Source organism: Somniosus microcephalus, chromosome 17 (assembly GCF_052327205.1).
Source record: "Somniosus microcephalus isolate GS21.2 chromosome 17, FLI_Smic_1.0, whole genome shotgun sequence".
Taxonomy (NCBI): Eukaryota; Metazoa; Chordata; class Chondrichthyes; order Squaliformes; family Somniosidae; genus Somniosus; species Somniosus microcephalus.
In genome coordinates, this window is record NC_141003.1 from 75,822,341 (window position 1) to 75,845,890 (window position 23,550).

General features: G+C 46.3%; 1 protein-coding gene across 1 annotated transcript in view; it reads left to right on the forward strand.

Annotated features, from left to right (window-relative positions):
* The window catches only part of LOC147105864 (uncharacterized), a 159,218-nt gene that overhangs the window by 56,027 nt on the left and 79,641 nt on the right, over window positions 1-23,550 (forward strand). The window contains exons 3-4 of the mRNA XM_086010687.1: window positions 12,030-12,124; window positions 20,236-20,316. Of these exons, the coding sequence (XP_085866813.1) occupies window positions 12,030-12,124; window positions 20,236-20,316 (176 nt within the window). The remainder of the gene's footprint in view (window positions 1-12,029; window positions 12,125-20,235; window positions 20,317-23,550) is intronic.

The following is a 23,550-nucleotide window of genomic DNA, read 5'->3' on the forward strand; positions in this document are numbered from 1 at the left end:
CCTTCACATAAATTTAAAAGAAATTTGCCGAATGAAAAAGAACCAAACTTCATTTAAAAAAAAGTCTTTGTGCTGTTAAAACTTGCTCAAAGATCATAATACAATTACATTCTGGATTAATTTTAAACACAAATTTCATTTTAAAAGAGTAGGTTCTTGGCCTCCTGATTAAACCCCATTTTTGGGTTTAATAATTTCTCATTAAATTAAGAGCTGTCCAAAGTTTATTAACTCTTTGGTAGTTTGTAGTTCAACCACAAGATTTTTTCAGATTGTTGTCCTAGAGATAGCAGGGGATGGTTTAGTCATTTTTTTCCCGACCACAGTCAATCACAAGATCAAAGGGTGGTGTCAGTTTGCTAACAGCTATCACATTCCACTAACAAACAGAATCACCTCAAATGGCCCACATTTTTAATAACAGTATTCACACCCTTCGATACTCAACACAACTCCAAACACATCTGTAGTGTATGTACTTTGCAGAAGGAACTATATTCTGCAGCCCCTGTATACTGCAGTACCAGTAGTGACCACCCCTGTATATAAGCCTGTGTAGTAACTTTTGCATAGTAGTTCCAGTTTGTCTCCACTCAGTAAAGACCTGTTATAACCAACCCCTGCAGTCCGTGTCTAAATTACACACGGACATAATACTGGCGATGAGCAGATCCGAACTTACCTACAGTCTGCACCACCTCATGGGGATCCATCCCTGAAGCGAAGTTGTCAGAGGTCGAGGCCAGAAGGAAGAAAGAAAAAAAACCCAGAAGAAACGGGCGTCGACCATGGGCAACCGCCTCTGATTCATTGGAGTTGAAGATTTGCAGGAGAGGCTGTCGAGAGCGGGGCTTGGTTATCCTGTCGATGGTGTTCCAGCTAATCGGGCTGGTGGCAGGTAGTACACTGATCCTTCCTGGGCTGCGGCGGGCTAGAGCTCGATCGGGTGGTGCTACAAAGCCGGGCAGCGTACAGACCCGAGAAGAGGGAGGAAAGTGTCCCGCAGGGTTGCGCCGACGACGGGGAAATAAAAGAAATTAGAAGCGCAGAAAGCCACGAGGAGCGGCGTTAGCAGCAGCGCGGGGGGAGGTGCGCGAAGACCATAGGGTGTCGCCATCAAGGCATAAAACACCAGCAACAGCGCTAGCAGCAGCGGGGAAGATGGAAAGCGCGGGAGGCGCCATTTTGTTAAATCAGGGAAGAAAGCAAAGCGCGGGAGGCGCCATCTTAGATTTCCAAGATGCCGAAGACTGGCAATATCACTGCCTTCGATAATGCAATAGAAGACTGGACCACGTATGTGGAAAGAGTCGAAGTATATTGCGAGGCAAACGAAGTAGCCGATGAGAAAAAGGCATCGGTACTACTAAACTTAATGGGCGCAAGAACGTACGGCCTATTGCGGAGCCTGATTACTCCAGCCAAACCGATGGCGAAGAGTTTTAACGAAATTGTTGATATCCTACAGGAACACCTAAATCCTACACCGCTGCTGATAGCAGAAAGATTTAAATTCCACAGGAGAAATCAGCATAAAGATGAGAGCAATGCTGATTACCTTACGGAACTACGCAAGCTATCAAAGCACTGCCAGTTTGGAGCAGGACTGGCAGATACCCTACGGGACAAATTTGTCTGTGGACTCCTGAGTGAAGGAACCCAGAAGAGGTTACTCTCAGAGAAAGAGCTGATGCTAGATAAGGCTTTCAGCGTGGCAGTATCGTATGAAGCAGCAGCAAGGGGAGCTGCGGAAATACAGCAAAAGCCACAGGAATATGGCACCCACGAAATGACACGGGGATTTGAAAAATGTTATCGCTGCGGCAGAACAACCCATGACCAGAAGGACTGCTGGTTCAAGGACAAAATATGCAGGCAATGCGGAAAGATGGGACACATTGCACGAGTTTGCAGGTCTGGGAAGAAGACTAACGACAACAAAAAGGCTACTAAGGAACAGTACAGGAAAGTACAAAAGATGACGGACAGTAGTTCTGAAGACCAGATGAGCGATAGTGAATCCGGGAACAAGAGACTAAGCTGTCTCAAACTTCACAACGTAATCGCAAAAGAGGATCACTGAACCATTTGGGCCACCCTCATGATAGCAGGGTCCCAAGTCAAAATGGAATTGGATACAGGATCAGCCCTGACCGTCATGAATCGACGAGACTACGAGCAGCTATTCTCACACATACCCTTGAAAGAGACATCCATTGTCTTGAAGACGTATACGGGGCAAAAAGTATACCCCAGAGGGAAAATAAGGGTGCCTGTCGAATACAACGGCAAGGAAATACAGAAATTGTATCTGTACATACTGCAAGATGGTGGACCACCGTTATTGGGACGTGAATGGATCAGAAAGATAAGTTTAGACTGGCACTCCATTCAGGCACTGACGGTGACTGGTAAAAAGGATTACGACGTCACGCCTGGCCGATTGTCAAAAATCTTAGCTAACGCCAAAGAGGTATTTCAACAAGAACTGGGAACTCTTAAAGGTGTAACCGCCTTGATAAAAATAGAAGAGAATGCAATTCCCAAGTTTTTCAAAGCAAGACCGGTACCATATGCAATTCGCCCAGCCGTCGAGGCAGAGCTGGAGAATCTGGAGAATGCAGGCGTGTTATCTAAGGTAGACTGGAGCGAGTGGGTGACACCCATCGTTCCTGTCATGAAGAAAACGTTTAACAATAAGTCTGAGGAGCCAAGGAAGGTTCGCATCTGTGGGGACTTCAAGGTGACGGTGAACCCAGTCCTTCACACAGTACAATATCCTCTCCTGAGGATAGAAGATATTTTCGCCTCACTATCTGGAGGGAAGCGTTTTACAAAAATTGACCTAGCACAAGCATATTTGCAGATGGAGGTTGAAGAATCCTCTAGGAAGTATCTCACGATAAACACTCACAAAGGTCTTTACCAGTATAATCGACTGGTATTCGGAGTAGCATCAGCTCCGGCGATATGGCAAAGAGCGATGGAACAAGTCCTGCAAGGGATTCCGGGGACTCAGTGTTACTTGGACAACATCCTAGTGACAGGTGAAGATGACAGTGAACACCTTGCCAACCTAGAGCAGGTGCTCACTAGACTACGTGAACATGGGCTACGAGCCAATCGCCCCAAGTGCGAGTTTTTTAAGAAACAGATATTGTATTGTGGCCACGTGATTGATGAAGAGGGGTTGCATAAGTCCCCTGACAAAATTGAAGTGGTAGTTAAGGCTCCAGCGCCTGAAAATGTGTCGCAACTGAGGTCATTCCTCGGATTGGTGAATTACTACCATAAGTTTTTGCCGAATTTGTCCACAATTCTGCACCCACAGAACGCCCTACTACAAACTGGAGTAGCATGGAAATGGAGCGATGAATGTAAGCGGGTCTTTCAGAAGAGTAAAGACCTAATCACTTGAAGAGAAGTCTTGGCTCACTACAACCCATCACTACCGATAAGACTGGCATGTGATGCGTCTCCCTACGGCATTGGAGCGGTACTGTCACATAAATTCCTTGATGGTTCAGAGAGGCCGATAGCTTTTGCGTCACGCTCGTTAACTTCAGCTGAGCGTAACTACGCCCAGATTGACAGAGAGGCCCTCAGCCTGGTGTGGGGGGTGAAGAAGTTCAATCACTACCTGCACGGTCAGAAATTTACTCTACTAACTGATCATCAACCTCTTGTCTCCATTTTCAACCCTCAGAAGGGCGTCCCGATAATGACAGCACAACGGCTACAGAGGTGGTTCCTTTTCCTAGGGGCACACCAATATGACATCGAGTACAAAGGAACTAAACAGCATGGGAATGCTGATGGATTGTCGTGCCTACTGTTGCCGACGGTGGAAGAAGCACCTGCAGTGGATCCAGTGGAGATATTCCACTCGACCATAGTCGAATGTCTCCCTGTGACGAATGCAAACATAGAAAAGGAAACACGAAATGACCCGACACTCTCCTGGGTCTATGATTTAATGGTGAAGGGATGGCCAGCACATGGCGAACCACTGTTGCCAGCATTCTCACCGAGAAGAGAACAGCTGTCAGTGTGCAGAGGAACCTTGATGTGTGGATCCAGAGTAGTAATTCCACCCAAATTGAAGGATAGAGTGCTCAATGAGCTTCATGAGGGTCATCTGGGAGGGGTAAAAATGAAGAACTTAGCCAGAGCGTTTGTGTGGTGGCTGGGAATCGATAGAGAAATCGAAGAGATGACCAAGAGCTGTACAGGATGCCAGAAGGTCCAAAACGCCCCTCCACAAGCCCCTCTACATCCATGGGAGTGGCCCTCATCTGCATGGCAAAGGGTGCACATTGATTTTGCTGGTCCATTTAGGGACTCGATGTTTTTAATTGCGGTGGATGCACATTCAATGTGGCCAGCGGTAATAAAAATGTCCTCAACCACCACAGAAAAAACTATCACAGTCTTACGAACCATATTCGCCAGAAATGGGCTGCCTGAACAGATTTGCTCCGACAATGGACCACAGTTTGTGTCTGAAGAGTTCTGGAGGTTCTTAAAGAACAATGGTGTTAAGCATTACACATCCGCCCCATATCACCCAGCCACCAATGGATTGGCTGAGAGGTTCGTTCAAACATTCAAGAAGGCTATCAAGGCAATGTGTAATGAAGACATACCCCTACAACACAAGGTGGATAACTTCTTGTTTGCCTATGCGACACATGCGGTTACCAACCAAACTCCAGCCATGATGTTCTTCAATCGAAGACTACGATGCCGCTTGGATTTGGTTAAGCCAAACATCAGAAGAGATGTGGAGAACAGGCAGTTTCAGAATATGAATGAAAGGCCGACCAGGAGTTTTAAGATAGGTCAACCAGTTTTGGCCCGGGACTACCGCACAGAGAAATGGCAGCCAGGAACGATCTGTACACGGCAAGGACCTCTAATGTATACCGTGGACGTTGGAGAGAGCGTTGTAAGACGCCATGCTGACCAGATTCTAGAGTCACTGGAAAACGTCAATTCCACACCACGATCCGATACACCTGGTGATGAAACCGAAGTACCAATTGCATCTACCTCAGAATCGGTGATATTGGAAGCAGACGAACCAAACAACGACGTTGATCCCGAATCAACTTTGCCAGAAGAACCTGATACCCCAAAGAGGCGTTATCCAGACAGAATCAGGAAGCCTCCTCAAAGACTGAACTTATAATTGCTTAACTTCAACTAATGTATCTAGCAACTGTAATTGTAAATATGTTATTTAATTATTAATCGAATGTTATGTACTGTTTAGCTAAAAGGGGAGGAATTGTAGTGTATGTACTTTGCAGAAGGAACTATATTCTGCAGCCCCTGTATACTGCAGTACCAGTAGTGACCACCCCTGTATATAAGCCTGTGTAGTAACTTTTGCATAGTAGTTCCAGTTTGTCTCCACTCAGTAAAGACCTGTTATAACCAACCCCTGCAGTCCGTGTCTCAATTACACACGGACATAATAACATCAATTCACGCTCTCCATTAACTCCTTATTCACTTCAAATCATTAAGTATTTAAGAAATTCAAAAATGCCAATTTTTTATATGTGATAATCACATGTCCGGAATTGGAGACTCTCACATAGATTATAACAGCCAGAATTTCACCGTGGCACCAATAAAAGTCTGGTTTTCACAATTTAATAGGTTAGTTAACCACAATAACTAATTTAATTCAGATCCACACCTTAAACTAAACAGAATACAGAACAGATAAATTTGTCAAAATAGCACGTGCCTAGGTCATCATTCTGTTCTTTTTTCAGGCGCCTTTCCAAATCACTGTAAAATATACTGAAGAAATAGCCTTCACAGCTAAACAAAATCTTTGTAACATTACACAAAAGGGAAAAAGAGGGTGGAACGGAAACATTCACACAAGCTTATTAAAGAGGCAGTACGCTGAAAACAAAAGAACTTTAGTGCTAATTTATCCTTTTGCGCTTAAACCAATTTTCAGTTTCTGATGTCTGCTGCTTAACCCCGTTCTATACTGGTCCAATATTTCAAGCTCACAGTCTATGTCCTCACCCAATCCTGTTGTCTCTTCTCTGTTGGCATATGGCTGTGAAGCGCTTTGAGGGCATCCTGAGGTTGTGAAAGGTGCTATATATAGGCAAGTCGTTGGGGGCAAAATTGAGTTGCGCCCCCTTTGGGGCGCTAACTTCGCATAGCGCCCCCAAAAAATTAGCGCCCCCGCAGCCAAAATTCACCGGTAGCGCCCCAAGAGGGAGGTGGGGTGCTACTGGAAGCGCCCCACCTCCCTTTTGGGGCGCTACGAGGGAATATCGCGGTGCTACGTGCTGCAGCGCCACGCTCTGCGGCACCTCGCGCCGCGGTACTGCAGGCCTTCCTCCCCTTCCACCCCTTATATGGGTGGCGCAAAGCAACCGAATTTTTAAGCCATTATCTTTCAAGTCTTCCATAGTCAGGAAAGTGCTGCGCAGATGGGCAGGATATATTAGGATGGTTGATGAGTGGCTACCAAATAAGGTGCTCTAGTGCCAGCGGTAAGAGATACCCAGGCAGTCTGAAACCAGCTCTAAAGGTGTGGGATATTTGCTCTGGCTGCTGGGAAGACACCATTCAAAACAGAAGTCAGCAGTACAGTAAAAACATAGGAAGGCACTCAAAATTAAAATTTAGTCAAGGAAAACCAAAAATGCAAAGATCAGCCAGCTTGTGGACTGGCTCCTGTATGTCGACTGTGCTCATGGCTGTAACACGCAGATTAGCTTCATAGACTATCTCCTTGCCCATGACAGAAACTCGTCTTGTTCTGAAAGGTAATGCAGTGTTCGTCAAAACAGAATGATGGCCTTTGTTTCATGTGTATTGCACGACAGGATCCATACCCCACACACAGCAGAGATGTATCATGCAACTAGCACGCTTGTAACTTGTATCAATATGTAAGGATCCCGAGTTTATACAGTAATGATGCATCAGATGACAGCCACACTTAAATCATAATGTCGCATACATAATGAGGTAATTTGAATATAACACTGCTGACATTTACAGAACTTAAGCTAATTGACAACAAAAAACAGTTGGCAGGGAAACTGGTGGCTGCTTGCAGCGTACAGATTCTGTTTTAAAATCTTGTCCACCGGGGAGGTCTGGAGCAATGGTCACAGGGAGCTCGGAGTGTCAACGGGTGAGGTCATCAGTCACAGGAGGTTTAGATCAATCATAGGAGGACCCTGAAGTGTTGGTTTGTAAAAGCCCAGAGCAACAGCCAAGGGACATCTGGAATCACTGTGCCCAAATAGCCTGAGTCATCAGAAACTGGACTTCTATGGAAACCAGAGAAACTGACAATGGAACATTGATGAAGGGATATTACTGATCCATAAACTACAACAGTAAGAATGTGGGTAGAGCTAAGCAATGTTGTGGTGGGATTAATTAACTATTTCCCACTCCTATTGTGCTAATGCTAATGCAGAGAGTGTTCTAGACATTGACCCAGCAGGCAAGCGCGGCAGTGCACATCAACACTACTACCAGAGCCCAGAATCAGGTTCCAAATCCACCCACAAGCCTTTCTGTAAGGCACACTTGTTATCTGCGTCACGTACACTGCACGTTGTACTCTGCGTGGTATGAATGTGTGGGATTATGTGTTGTAATCAAAGAACAAGTGCAAGAGAACTGTAGGATCGTAGGCCTGTAGACTTCCTGTTCATACCAAGTTCCTGTCTGTACAATTTTAAGGCAGGTATTATAAACCTATATTAAAATAGTAGTGAGAAGAATGTGATACCAGTACTGTAAACTGACTGGAAAACCCCAATGGCATGTATTCATTTGGGGTAAGAGTGAAGATGTTATGATTGTACCGGGTGTAATAATACTGGAATGTTAGAAGAAAGCTGGCATAGGGATGTTTTTAAAATCTCCAACAACAATTCACTACTTGAAGGAATGAGACTCCACACTTTTAATTGTTCACTTTCTGGGCTAAAGAGGTTGATTGGCAGTCATTAACAATTATCACGTCGTTAAAAGGGGTACTTACGCATTTAATTAGTAGACTTAACTTTCTGTGGCGAGTTTAATGGGCAATTAATGTGCAAATGCAGGAACTTCATGAAAATCATGGGGAGATTAAGCGCGAGATGCTGTTTTTGCAAAGCTGACGGTGGAGAAGCGCAAATCGGCCAGCAACTTGTGGCGATTCACAATTCACGGGGTATCTCTTCCTCGCTACAAGTTGCTGGCCGATTTGTGCATTAATAATGGCATGCGTCGTTCACATGGCGCTATTTTTTCAGCAAATTCTGGGCCAGTAACAGAAGATTTGAAGAAGCTGACTGATGTAATGCAATTATACTGGAATCCAAACTATGCCTGTTCTAAGTGTCCAAATGTAAATATACTTCCCAGTGAGTACAAGCCCAAGCACACAATGCAGCACAAGTTAGTATATGGAGGGTAGTGGGAATGTCAAACTGGCACAACAAGCATATTGGGAGATCTAAAACTCTTTACCAGCTCCTTCTGCCTGGTCCATACATGCTACTCATCCAGGTTTCATGTATACAGTCTTATTTTTAAGTTCAATATCATTGTGACTGTGTTAGTAGTGGTCAGCGCCACTCCCGGATCCGTCTCTCAGCACCACTCCCGGATCCGTCTCTCAGCGCCACTCCCGGATCCGCCCCTCAGCGCCACTCCCGGATCCAACCCTCAGCGCCATTCCCGGATCCATCTCTCAGCGCCACTCCCGGATCCGTCTCTCAGCACCACTCCCGGATCCGCCTCTCAGCGCCACTCCCGGATCCATCTCTCAGCGCCACTCCCGGATCCATCTCTCAGCGCCACTCCCGGATCCGCCCCTCAGCGCCACTCCCGGATCCAACCCTCAGCGCCACTCCCGGATCCGCCCCTCAGCGCCATTCCCGGATCCATCTCTCAGCGCCACTCCCGGATCCGTCTCTCAGCGCCACTCCCGGATCCGTCTCTCAGCGCCACTCCCGGATCCATCTCTCAGCGCCACTCCCGGATCCGTCTCTCAGCGCCACTCCCGGATCCGTCTCTCAGTGCCACTCCCGGATCCGTCTCTCAGTGCCACTCCTGGATCCGTCTCTCAGCGCCACTCCCAGATCCGTTCCTCAGCGCCACTCCCGGATCCGTCTCTCAGTGCCACTCCTGGATCCGTCTCTCAGCGCCACTCCCGGATCCGTTCCTCAGCACTTCTCCTAGCTTCCACCTGATGCTGTTACTATTCTGGGAAATGGAAAGCTGCCGTTGACAAGAATTCTTGCAATAGTTTTGTCCACAGCAGAATTCCATCCCCCAGAGGAGTAACAGTATCCCACATAAGCTGGGAGCAACAGTTATTTCATAGAAGTTGCATTCTTAGCAGTACATTTGCCCAAAGAGAAGGGTATATTAATGAGGTTGGATAAAAATAAGCAAACGAGTCAATCTCACCATTCTAGTGTATCTCTGAGAGGGGATGGGAGAAGGAGGCTAGTGAGGAAGAGGAGGGGAGAGGAGAGTGCCGGTGTGAACTGAGAGGAGAAGGTGAAGAAAGTGCAGGAGTGAATTAGGGGGAGAGGGAGGGAATTAGCCAGCATAGATTGAAGGAAGAATGGCCGAAGCATGAACTGGGGAAGGGGGAACAATGTGGCAGCGTGAGGGGGGCTTAACTGCCGGCTGGAATTGAAAGGAAAGAGGGAGAAGAGTGCCAGTGTGAACTGGCAGGAAGATCTCAAATGCAAACTGTGGGTGAGGCGTGAAGAATGCCAGCATGAACCGGGGAAACGAGTGCCTCCCAGTCTCCATGACAACTGGACAAACAATTTTTAAACCATTACCAACCAGCTTCAGCAACAGTGACTAGCAATGCACATTCACAATTCCTTCACAATTCTGCAAGGAATTGGAGGTAGCCTTTTGACGTGAGAGTGGGGATAAAGGGTAGGGGCCTATGATTGGTGGGTTGTGACAAGTGGCCTTCCCCAGGGATCTGTTTTGGGGCCTCAACTTGTCACCATATTTATTGATAACTTGGATGAAAGAACAGGGAGTTGTACATCCAAGTTTGCAGACGGTGGGATGGGACGTAGTACAGATGGGAGCAGAGGTGCAAAGGGACATAGATAGATCAAATGACTGGGCAAAACTATGGCAAATGGAGCTCAATGTGGGTAAGTGTGAGGTCATCTACTTTGGACCCAAGAAAGATAAATTGGATTATTTTCTAAATGGTGAGAAATTAGGGACTGCAGAGGAACAAAGAGATTTGAGACAAAAAGAAAATACTGCAGATGCTGGAAATCTGAAATAAAAACAGAAAATGCTGGAGATACTCAGCAGGTCAGGCAGCATCTGTGAAGAGAGAAACAGAGTTAACGTTGCGGGTCGATGACCTTTCGTCAGAACTGGAAAAAAGCAGGAAATGGAACAGATTTTAAAGCAAGTTTAGGGGCTGGGAAATGGGGGAGGGGATGAAAGAACAAAAGGGAAGGTCTGTGATAGGATAGAAGGCAGGAGAATTAAAGAGACATTAAAAGATATTCAAGGCAAGAGGAGATGGTAATGGGACAGGTTAAGAAACAAAGGATGGCTCTAGATGAAGTGTGAATTGCGCTGGCAGAATGAAAGACAGCTGCCATGTGAGAGAGAAAAACAAAAGGCACAAACAAAAAGTGTGGATAAAAAATATATATAGGATAGGGGCCGAGGTTATGATCTGAAATTGTTGCACTCTATGTTGAGTCCAAAGGGCTGTAAAGTGCCTAATCGAAAGATGAGGTGCTGTTCCTCGAGCTTACGCTGAGCTTCCGTGGAACAATGCAAGAGGCCGAGGACGGTGAGGTCTGAGTGGGAGTGGTGCGAAGAATTAAAGTGACAAGCGAAAAGAAGCTTGGGGTCCCCCTTACGGACTGAACGGAGGCGTTCCGCAAAGAGATTTGAGAGTCCATGTACACAAATCATTAAAAGTCAGTGGGCAGGTACGAAAAGCAATCAGAAAGGCTAATGGAGTGTTAGCCTTTATCTCAAGGGGACTGGAATACAGAGGGGAGGATGTTAGGCTTCGGTTGTACAGAGCCTTGGTCAGACCCCATCTGGAGTTTGGGGCCCTGCACCACAGGAAGGATATATTGGCCTTGGAGGGTGTGCAGTGCAGATTCACCAGAATTATATCGGAGCTTAGAGGGTTAAATTATGAGGGTAGGTTGCATAAACTTGGCTTGAGTATAGGAGATTGACCGGTGATCTGACCGAGGTGTGTAAAATGGTAAAAGGATTTGATAGCGTCTATACGGAGAGACTATTTCCGCTGGTGGGCGAGTCAAGAACAAGGGGACATGATCTTAAAATTACAGCCAGGCCATTTAATAGTGAAATTAGGAAGAACTTTTTTCACACAAAAGGTAGTAGAAATTTGGAATTCTCTTCCCGAAAGCCTGTAGGTGCTGGAACAATTGGAGCTTTCAAGCCAGAGATAGATTTTTTTTGTTAGGTAAGGGTTACCAAGAGATATGGAGCAAAGGTGGGAAGATGGAGTTGAGGTGCAGATCAGCCATGATCTAATTGAATGGCGGAGCAGGCTCGAGGAGCTTGAATGGCCTCCTCCTGTTCTTAATGTTCCTATGTATGAGAAATGAGAGAAGATCCCCAATTTTGCCACACCCTTCCGCAACACAGGTTTGTACTCCACCGTAACTACCTGTCACAGCATTATAATCAGGGCCAATTCTGAGCTGTCCGCGCCTTTGAAGCTGTGCTAGTCTGCTTCTGCTGATTTTCTAGGTTGATGCTTTTGCTCAAATCAAGGCCAAGGATGCAACATGAAAGCCTCATCACACTAGGGTCACATTTACAGAATGGGTAGTACCTGTAGCGCAAGATGGTGCTGATAAACCAATGCCCAAGTAGGCTTCTGCTACATTCACAAATCATTAATGGATTTATTGCCATAACTGTACCTGATCCCAGATATCTGCCTCTCTCTTTGTTCACCGTTTAACCCATTGGGTTGTTGCCCACAGGTCACCCTGGGTCAGCAGAATTGTGGAGTCTTCTCAGGGAAAATTCTGAAGCCAAGCTCGCACTGCTGGACGCACAAATGTCCAAGACATTCAAAGTATGTATGTTCACGGTAGTCATTTCAGTCCATTTCCTGAGGGAATTTGCTCCTAATGTAGAGTATCTGTGCATTGTTGAATGCTATTGATTTGACATTTGCAGGGTCTCAAATGCATCACTAGTGGGACTTCGGAATTATGGGGGAAAAATTCGGTATTGCCCATTTTGGGGTGCTAATATCGGCTGGGCGCAAAGTTTAGTGCCCGGTGCTAATTATCACCTCCGACTGCAAAATTCACCTCTATCTCCCCTGGGGGTGATTTGAGCGCTAAATCAGGCGCTACACACCTCTCTTAAGGCGCAAACGTCAGGGAGCGAGGCGCTACCTCAGAACGCTACCGAAGCTCAGGCAATGTCAGTTACCATGGAAGCCAGACAGACTGGCGCCATCCAGTTCTTAAAGGGGAGGGGCCATCTTGCCGGCCAGCCACTCCCTGTTCATTGCAGCCTTGAATCTCGGCCTGGAGAGACCTCAAAAGCAATTGTGTTGGAAGCACTAATGGATAGGCCCAGGGAAAGAGCTCGGCGTTTAGGAACTTCAAAAGTGGTGCTGAGGGCCAAAACTCCTTAGGACAGCGTTAAAACCAAAAATGTTGCCGACAAGAAAAGGCAGGAAGTGCCCACCTTTAAATAGCGATCGCCCAGCCCCTTCACGACTTGAAAATGTTCCCCTCTACCTGTCGTACCTAGCGGCCGGCGCTAAGGCAGCGGGCGCGACTCAATATCCAGTCCGGGGCACTACCGGGGCGTTGCACGCTTGACTGACATCACGTATGAAAAGAGATTGGGTCGATTGGGCTTATATTTGCTGGAGTTTAGAAGAATGAGAGGGGATCTCATTGAACTTATAAAATTCTAACAGGACTAGACAGACTAGATGCAGGGAGGATGTTCCCGATGGTCGGGGAGTCCAGAACCAGGGGTCACAGTCTAAGGATAAGGGGTAAGCTATTTAGGACAGAGATGAGGAGGAATTTCTTCACCCAGAGAGCGGTGAGCCTGTGGAATTCTCTACCACAGAAGGCAGTTGAGGCCAATTCATTAAATATATTCAAGAAGGAGTTAGATATATTTCTTAAGGCTAAAGGGATCAAGGGATATGGGGAGAAAGCAGGGACAGGGTACTGAATTTGGATGATCAGCCATGGTCTCATTGAATGGCGGAGCAGGCTCGAGGGGCCGAATGGCCTACTCCTGTTCCTATCTTCTATGTTTCTATGATCTGTGGGTGCAGGAGATCGTGGCGGTAGTGTTTAGCGCCACCGCAAAGTGACTGGTCAACTTGGGCTCCAAGTCCCTGGCGCTAACGGGAGGCGCTAACCAACCGAATTTTTCCCCCTTGCACTCTAAAAGAGCATGTGCATCATCCCTGACCCAGCACCGAGGCTTCGGAAGCTGCCTACATCTGGTCACTGTGCCAAAAATCAAAGGGTTCACAGTACAGTGCTTTAATGGGTCAGATCAAAGAAAGCACGAGATTATGGAGCATCAACATACCTCCTAACCTTAAAATTAAAGCTAGGCCATTCAGGGGTGATGTTGGGAAGCACTTCTTCACATAAAAAGGCAGTGGAATTTCAACATCATCCTTTATGATTAGACCATCCACGCAGTACTTATGGGAGAATTTTTTTTTGCCTTATGTGCAGTGCTTTGCACTTGTCCGTATAAAAGTTTCTGCCCACTTGCATGCTCTGTCCAACTCATTTTGTAGTTCCCAAGCTGCCACCTGAGATCCAATTGCCCCTCCTAGCTTTGCATCATCTGCAATTTTTGACCAATTTTCACTGAGCTTCTGACTCCCAAGTTGTTGATGTGAATTACAAACAGTGACAATTCCCAATGCTGACCCATGAGGTACCCACATGAGGTACCCCCCCCCCCCCCACAACATAACTCCTCTAACTAGTAGCCACTGGTTTCTACCCTTCAAGACAATTTCTCATCCATTCCCAAGATTTAGCATGAATCTCCGTTGCTTGGACTTTAGCCTTTCATGTAGGACTTTGTCAAATGCTTTTTGGAAGTTTAGGTACAACAAATTGTAGGGCTCTACTGCGTGCTCTCCGGATTACGTCTGCGGTTTATTAAATCAGCGAGGAATTCAAGTTGTATTTCAAGCGTAAATACTTTATTTACAACATGTAAGAGAACACAGTTGACCCACTGACTGCCCTCCAATAATACACACATCTGGATCAATGGCACGTAAATAGCCAAATATTTGAACTTTTTTCCACCCCTCCTTAAGTCCCTTGAATCACACAACCAAACCAAACTATTTTTTTTGTCAATGCTACTCTGTAATTGAGCACAACGAGCTGTGCAAGCAGGTTGAGCTTACCTCTAATTTTCCATCTCTTCCTGTGGGATATACCTTGCGTGTCTCCCAGAGATGACCCAGCTGAGATTTGGAGCTCCCTTTGAGGGGAAATCGTGAGTTGCCACCTGGCAAAGCCATCTATGTTCTACAACCAGTGACAAGTTCACCCTTAATGCCAACGTAAAGCTGTAATCACGTTAAATGGGGGTGAAGAATCTGAGAAGAAATAATCACAAGACTGCTTGAACTCCATCTCTGATCCAATGCTTCCATGGCTTATATAAATTTTTCCTGTTCATCACAACGTTTTTCTTGTGCTTCCATATCTTTTCTCTGTGCAAACACAAGAAAATCAGTACATACATGAAACTCTCGTTTAAACGGCACCTAAATATCCGGAATGCTCTATTAACCGGCAAAATTCATACTCCGAAAACAACACCTCAATAACCGGAAATGTTGTCGAGTCAGAGTCTCCCGTGGTGGCCGAGTTAGTCAGTGGGGGTAGCATCTTGCACCATCCATTTAACACAACATTCTGTAGGTGAGTATCCAATTACTGTATACTGCACATTTCTTGATTTTTTATATTTGTTTGTCAACAATAGCCTCGGTAGATAACTCTCTCCGTCATCCGGAATTATTAATCAACCGGCACCATTCCGGTCCCGTCGGTGCCGGATACCAAAGAGTTTCCTGTAGTTTAATCATATTTTCTTCAAGAATCTCAGGGGCCATTTAATGGTTCTCGGAAGGTTGGTAAAATGATCACTGATGTACCCATGCAAAGATTAGATCTTCTATACCATAGAATCATAGAATGATACAGCGCAGAAGGGGATCATTCTGCCCATCGTGTCTGTGCCGGCTCTTTGAAAGAGCTCTCCAATTAGTCCCACTCCCCCTGCTCTTTCCCCATAGCCCAGCAAGTTTTTCCTTTTCAAGTATTTATCCAATTCCCTTTTGAAAGTTATTACTGAATCTGCTTCCACCGCCCTTTCAGGCAGCGCATATCGTCTTCTGCTAATCACCTTAAGTCTGTGTCCTCTGGTTACCGCCCCATCTGCCACTGGAATCAGTTTCTCCTTATTTGGCTTTCACCTATGATTCCCAGAGTTGGAAGCATCGATGACTAATCTGGGAGAATCGAATGCTAATATTCTTTGCACTATTGGCCCAGAAATTCGGGTCGGGGGCTTCCCGCGGGTGCAAGCCCCCGACCTGCACTTACCTAGCGCGCCAGCCGTTGAGCTGTGGGCCCGCGTGGAATTCCGATCCGGCGCGCAGTGCTTGCGTATCCCAGGGGCGCAGTTAGTTCGATGCGGCCCCTGGGATCACGTGGGCCATGGGGAGCCAATCAGAGCAGGGAATGCGCCATTCATAAGATTGACAGGAAGAGCTGTCAAAACTTATAAATACTACGGGCCCCAAAACATCACTAAATCTTCAAATACATTTTTTAAAAACATCACATTTTTAAAATAAACTATAAATTACATGAAATAACTGTTTTAAACAATAATTTAAATTTTTGAAAAAAATAATTTTATTTTCTAACGGGGCTAAAAATAAACTTACCCTGCTTTAAAGTATTTAAAAAGAATAAATCTGTGGAAAAAATGTTTTAATTTTAATTAATTCACCACTTACCTTGTAAAAAGCAGGCCTTATGCCTGCTTTTTATGTGTGTAAATTCTGCAGACTTACCCTCGCGGGAAAATCTGTAAAAAAAAACTAAGTTCGATGCGCACGCGCAGCCTCTCCTGCGCACGCGTTCGAACTCTGAACCCCTTCTTTCAGGAGAACGGAAGTGCCGGTTTCCCGCACATGCGCAGTGCATGCAGAAAACCGGCACTTCCATTGGGCCTACGGGTGAGTACCCCCGTGCATACTCACCCGTGGAGACCCGAAGTTCTGGGCCATTATCAGTAGGAAATGTGCAACATTGGATGAAATGATGTGGCCTTAGGCACAAGGATTCATGGGAACTGTGTGCTAATATAATTAGAGTAAGATATTGTGAAACAGTTCATATGTTGCTGTTACCAGATTCCAGTCAAGCAAACATAAGCACTGAAGTACATAATAGCTCCACTTGGCAGAAAGTAGCTCATGCGTAACTGGTAGGAGCCAACTTGTCCCAGCAGTTCTTTTAATTGCTTTGTATGTGGCTTAGGTAAAACTATTATCAGAGTGCCTTCGGCACACTGCTTCTTCCAAGAATTTAGTTCCCATTTTTTACGAAAGAGATTAGAACAAATAGAGGCTTAAGAAAGTACAGTAACCTACTGTAGCATAAAGCTGCAGTCCTGAAAGTATGGGCACGTACACTTTGGAAGATTGAAGTGTTCCATTAAAATAAACAGAGATGGAATAGTTGACACATTTATACTTCGTGAATGCATCAAGCTTATTTTGTTTTTTGCTTGGTTTCTCTTTTCCTTCCTTGAAATTGCAATTATACAGGGCCCTGGTGAGACCACACTGCAATTATACAGGGCCCTGGTGAGACCACACTGCAATTATACAGGTCCCTGGTGAGACCACACTGCAATTATACAGGTCCCTGGTGAGACCACACTGCAATTATACAGGGCCCTGGTGAGACCACACTGCAATTATACAGGTCCCTGGTGAGACCACACTGCAATTATACAGGGCCCTGGTGAGACCACACTGCAATTATACAGGGCCCTGGTGAGACCACTCCTGGAGTATTGTGTACAGTTTTGGTCTCCTTACCTAAGGAAGGATATACTTGCCATAGAGTTAGTGCAACAAGGGTTCACCAGACTGATTCCTGGGATGGGGAGATTGTCCTATGAGGAGAGATGGAGTAGACTAGGCCTATATTCCCTGGAGTTTAGAAGAATGAGAGGTGATCTCATTGAAACATACAAAATTCTTACAGGGCTTGACAGGGTAGATGCAAGGAGGATGTTTCCTCTGGCTGGGGAGTCTAGAACCAGGGGTCACAGTCTCAGAATAAGGGGTCGGCCATTTCGGACTGAGATGAGAAATTTCTTCACTCAGAGGGTGGTGAATCTTTGGAATTCTCTAACCCAGAGGGCTGTGGAAGCTCCGTCGTTGAGTATATTCAAGACAGAGATCGATAGATTTTTGAATATTAAAGGGTATCAAGGGATATGGGGATTGTGCAAGAAGGTGGAGTTGAGGTAGAAGATCAGCCATGATCTTACTGAATGGCAGAGCAGGCTCGAGGGGCCGAATGGCCGACTCCTGCTCCTATTTCTTATGTTCTTATGTTATGCTGAAGGCAATGAATCATACTTTATGAAATTTGTTCATATGAAGTGGTGCATTGCTGGCAAGGTCACATTTATTGCCCATCCATAATTGCTCTGAGATGGTAGTGGTGGGGCTTCTTGAACCACTCCAGTCCTTGTGATGATGGTGCTCAGTTCCATGGAGGGCAGTAGCCTCCTAATGCCTTGTCTAAGCTCTATTCTTCCACACAACTCCTCAGATAATGAAGCAGTCCGTGCCCGCCTGCAGCAAGACCTGGACGACATTCAGGCTTGGGCTGATAAGTGGCAAGTAACATTCGCGCCAAACCAGTGCCAGGCAATGACCATCCCCAACAAGAGAGAGTCTAACCACCGCCCCTTGACATTCAACGGCATTACTATCGCCGAATCTCCCACCAGCAACATCCTGGGGGTCACCATTGACCAGAAAGTTAACTGGACCAGCCACATAAATACTGTGGCTAAAAGAGCAGGTCAGAGGCTGAGTGTTCTGCAGCGAGTGTTTCAGTTCCTGACTCCCTAAAGCCTTTCCACCATCTACAAGGCACAAGTCAGGAGTGTGATGGAATATTCTCCACTTGCCTAGATGAGTGCAGCTCCAACAACACTCAAGAAGCTCGTCACCATCCAGGACAAAGCAGCCCGTTTGATTGGCACCCCATCCACCACCTTAAACATTCACTCCCTCCACCACCGGCGTACCGTGGCTGCAGTGTGTACCATCTACAAGATGCACTGCAGCAACTCGCCAAGGTTTCTTCGACAGCACCTCCCAAACCTGCGACCTCTACCATCTCTTCGTCTTAGGCAGTCCCTCGGAACCGAGGATGACTTGCTTCCACACTAAAAATGAGTTCTCAGGTGACTGATGAGTCCAATGCGGGACCTACAGTCTCTGTCACAGGTGGGGCAGACGGTGATTGAAGGGGCAGATGGGTGGGGTGCTTGGGTTGAGGTGCGCTCCTTCCGTTGTTTGCGTTTGGCTTCTGCTTGCTCCCGGCGAAGAGACTCGAGGTGTTCGGCGCCTTCCCGGATGCTTCTCCTCCACTTTGTGCGGTCTTGGGCCAGGGATTCCCAGGTGTCGGTGGGGATGTTGCACTTTTTCAAGGAGGCTTTGAGGGTGCCCTTGAAGCATTTCTTCCGCCCACCTGGGTCTCTCTTGCCGTGTCGGAGCTCCGAGTAGAGTGCTTGTTTTGGGAGTCTCGTATCGGGCATGCGGACAATGCGACCCGTCCATCGGAGCTGATCGAGCGTGGTCAAAGCTTCGATGCTGGGGATGTTGGCCTGAGCGAGAACACTGACGTTGGTGCACCTATCCTGCCAATGGATTTGCAGGATCTTGCGGAGGCGGCGTTGGTGGTACCTCTCCAGTGCTTTGAGGTGCCTGCTGTACATGCTGTACAGGAAGGCGGGTATCACTACTGCTCTGTAGACCATGAGCTTGGTGCTGGGTTTGAGGTCCTGGTCTTCAAACACTCACTTCCTCAGGTGACCGAAGGCTGCACTGGCACACTGAAGTCGGTGTTGGACTTCGTCGTCGACGTCTGCCCTTGTTGACAGTAGGCTCCCGAGGTATGGAAAGTGATCCACGTTGTCCAAGGCCTTGTCGTGGATTTTGATAATCGGGGGGGCAGTACTGTGTGGCAGGGGCAAGTTGGTAGAGGACCTTTGTCTTACGGATGTTTAGTGTAAGTCACATGCTCTTGTACGCTTCAGTGAAGGTGTTGACGATGGTTTGGAGTTCGATCTCAGAGTGTGCACAGATGTAAGCGTCGTCTGCATACTGTAATTCGATAACAGAGGATGGGACAACCTTGGATCTGGACTGGAGGCGATGGAGTTTGAACAGTATCCCGTTTGTTCTGTAGATTAGCTCCACTCCAGCGGGGAGCTTACTGAGGGTGAGATGGAGCATTGCAGCCAGGAAGATCGAGAAGAACGTTGGTGCGATGACACAGCCTTGCTTGACCTCGGTCCGTACGTGAATTGGGTCTGTGGTGGATCCATTGGTCAGGATCACGGCTTGCATGTCATCGTGAAGCAGGTGGAGGGAACACCACCACCTCCAAGTTCCCCTCCAAGTCACACACCATCCTGACTTGGAAGTATATCGCCGTTCCTTCATCGTCGCTGGGTCAAAGTCCTGGAACTCCTTCCCTAACAGCACTGTGGGAGTACCTTCACCACACGGACTGCAGCGGTTCAAGAAGGCGGCTCACCACCACCTTCTCAAGGGCAATTAGGGATGGGCAATAAATGCTGGCCTTGCCAGCGACGCCCGCATCCCATTAACGAATTTTAAAAATGTAAATCAACACAGTGAGAGTTAGTATCACAAGGAACCCTCTTGTTGAGGAAAAACAGAGTTTTTTTTAAAAGTAAAGGAAAATATAAACCAATTGATTGTATAATAAAGCGTAACAGTGATATGGTAACTTAGGCAACCAATAGTTTATAGAAGTTTCTCAGCAATATATTTGTTTTAGAAGTTATTAACACATTTGTTTTATTTACTAGTCTGTTTTCAGTATCTACACAAGAGACCTTCGGGTGAAACAGAACCAACATCCACATCTCAACTGCTTAAGTGATGATTGGGTTAGTAATTAAAATCCTTCGTTAATTTGCATTGTTTCCCTCATGAATCATTGCTCTATGCAGATGACCTGGTTGCCATTGGGAAGCTTCAGGATATTTTCCTTAGTGGCAGCATTTTCACAATTTCCTAATGGTAAGGTTGTGGAAATTCAGATAGGCCTTCACATTGCTTTTCCTCCACATTCAGTTTCTTTAATAAAAACATATAGGCGTGGGCTCCCTTCATGTCTTAGTGGCTAAGTACACATCCAAAACCGTACAAGCCAGGAAGGTCCTAGGTTTAATTGCTCTTCTGTATTGAGTCAGCTCTTCTCAATGGGGTGTCAGTATGAGTGCTACAATTGGCCCCAGACAGTCTTTCTACTTCTGACCACAACCCAGTAGCCCATGTCAGAAAGTGCACATCCGTGGAACTTAGGTGAAAACACCCTCAGGCTCAGCTAATTTGCTCCGCCGACATTGAATGGTCTTCTCGCAGTCACTCTAAAGACTCACGTATAGGGGTGCCAGCACCTATGGAACCCTACCCCAACATGTGTCAATGGAGAGAAAAAGATGAGGAAAAAAAACTTATGAACGTATAGAACAAATGACATACAGTCTCCTTGTATTGGACTCGCTAAGAGGTTATAGCCTTCTTATTACATAAACCTCAGTGTTGTATACAGTTGTGATGCTGTTACTCCACCAAGTCTTGGGTGACCCAGCAGATTAAGAGGGTGGCACAGTTGGAGGTGTGATGTGTTGCACCACAGAGTGCTGGATCATGGGGTTTGCATCTACCCTTTGCTTGGAGCACTGGTATGGAGAGGAAGAGGTGATGGCGCCTATAGAGGCCAGGTATTTCCTCACAAGACGGCAAAGGAAATCAGAGGGGCCAGTTACTCATGAGAGTGCTGTTCTCGGGCACTGTCTACTGGTGGTCTAGGGTAACACTGGCAATAGCCTACGAGCACGTGTCTAGCCTATCCATTGAATCAGGGAAAGTCCTTAGTACAGGAAGATTTCATGAAGAGAAAAGAGGAGAAAATCAAATTAATTCCCGAAATAAAGATAAAAATCCATGATCTAGAAATACAGATTAATTGGTACATTAATAGCTAGTATATAAAATTCTACAGTTTCAGAAATGATCGGCTTGAGTGACAACATGGCTTAGGGGACTTTCCTTTCTCCTTTAGCAGCTGGAATCAGATCCAGGACAAAAGGGATAGAGTCTCCATTCTGCCAACTCTAGGAATCCTTTGTTGTTGCGTCCGTGTATAATAAGACACAGACTGCAGGAGAACGGTACAACAGGTGTTTACTAAACGTGGCTCACACTGGAACTGATCTGTACAGATTACTACTCAGTGTTATATACAGGTGTGGTCACTGCCGGTACTGCAGTATACATGAGCTGTAAAAGATAGTTCCCCCCTTAAAGGTACATACATTACAATTCCTCCCCTTTAAAGATTAACAGTACCATAACACTCATTTAACCATTAAATATCAAACTAATTACAATTAACACTTTTAACATGCAACATTAGCTGAAAATAGTCTATTTATAAATTCAGTCTTTGGGGAGGCTTCCTGATCCTTTCTGGATAGCGCCTTTCCCGAGTGTCTTGCTCTTGGTGCGGAGGCGATTCTGGCCCCCTGTCGTCGGTTGGTTCATCAGCTTCCGATGCTACTGTTTCTGGGGTAGATGCGACCTGTACGTCGGGTTCATCACCAGGTACGTATGGGCGAGGCATGGGGTTGACTTGTTCCTGTGACTCTAGGATCTGGTCAGCATGGCGTCTCACGATGCTCTCCCCAATGTCCACTGTGTACATTAGTGGGCCCTGCCGTGTGCATATCGTTCCTGGCTGCCATTTTTCTGTTCGGTAGTTGCGGGCCAAGACTGGTTGCCCTACATTGAAGCTCCTCGTTGACTTCTCATGGATGTGCTGGAATTGCTTACTCTCAACATCCCTTCGTACGTTTGGTCTGAGCAAATCCAGGTGAGAACTTAACCTTCGGTTAAAGAACATCATGGCTGGGGCCTGGTTGGTGACTGCATGTGTCGCATTCCGGTAGGCGAACAGGAAATTGTCCACCTTGTGCTGCAGCGGAATGTTGTCATTGTACATAGCCTTTATTGCCTTCTTAAAGGTTTGTACGAACCTCTCAGCCAATCCATTTGTGGCTGGATGATACGGGGCGGATGTGTAATGCCTTACCCCATTCTTTTTCAAGAACCTCCGTGTAAAGTCTGTGGGTTGTGCAGTTAATTACGACACAGACTTCAGGAGTAACATACAACAGGACTTTACTATTCGAAGGTCAGGGCGAATCTGCCCTATAAATCATGCCACAGCACTTATATACCGGTGTGGTCACCGTCGGTATTACCGTATACAGAAGCCAAATAAGTAGTGCCACACCTAAAATAGTTCTCTTAAAGGTGAACTGTTACATACAACAGTCTCTTAAAGGTAGACGGTTACATACACTACAATCCTCCCTTTTTAGCTTACAACATACTATTTCTCATTAACATACATATATTCAACTTCAGGTAAACAATTTACAGATATAGTCTCTGTGGGAAACAGTTCACAGGTTCAGTCTCTGTGGGAACAGTGTATAGATTCAGTCTCTAGTCTTGACTCGGTCCGAACAACATTGCTGTGGTGTAGCCGGTTCACATTGCTAGCGTGACTCCTCCACTAGTCTTCCCCTTGACGTAACAGCTTGAACTCCCGTCCTGCTGAACCAGCAATGCTGACTTTTACAAACAGCTGTATTGCCTTGGTAATTTTCCTTACTTTCCAACTGATTTATCTCCCTTTGTAGGGCCCACGTGCATGATCTGGTAGGAGTGATAATGATTTTGATGGTTATCATCTTCTGCTTCTTCTTTTTCTTTTCTGCTTCTTGGAGACTCTCGGGGCTCCCTTATCAGCTGCCAGCTGTAGCGCCACCATCTCTCTATGTTCCTTAGACTTTAAGTGCTTCATCCTGATTTCTGCACTTTGGGAGTTTTCATCACAAGCTGGGCAGACCAGATCCTCGTAATATTCAGTGTCACTCAACAGGTCATGGTAATATTCGGTGTCGTCCTGAGCTAGTCTAGCGAGAGGGCCTGCTACTTCTTCCGTACCCAACTGGACGTTAGCCGACTGTTGTTCCCTCCCTAGACATCTTTCCTGAAGAGACTTCTTCATGCGTTCATATTCATCCCGCTCTTCCTGGGTTTCCTGC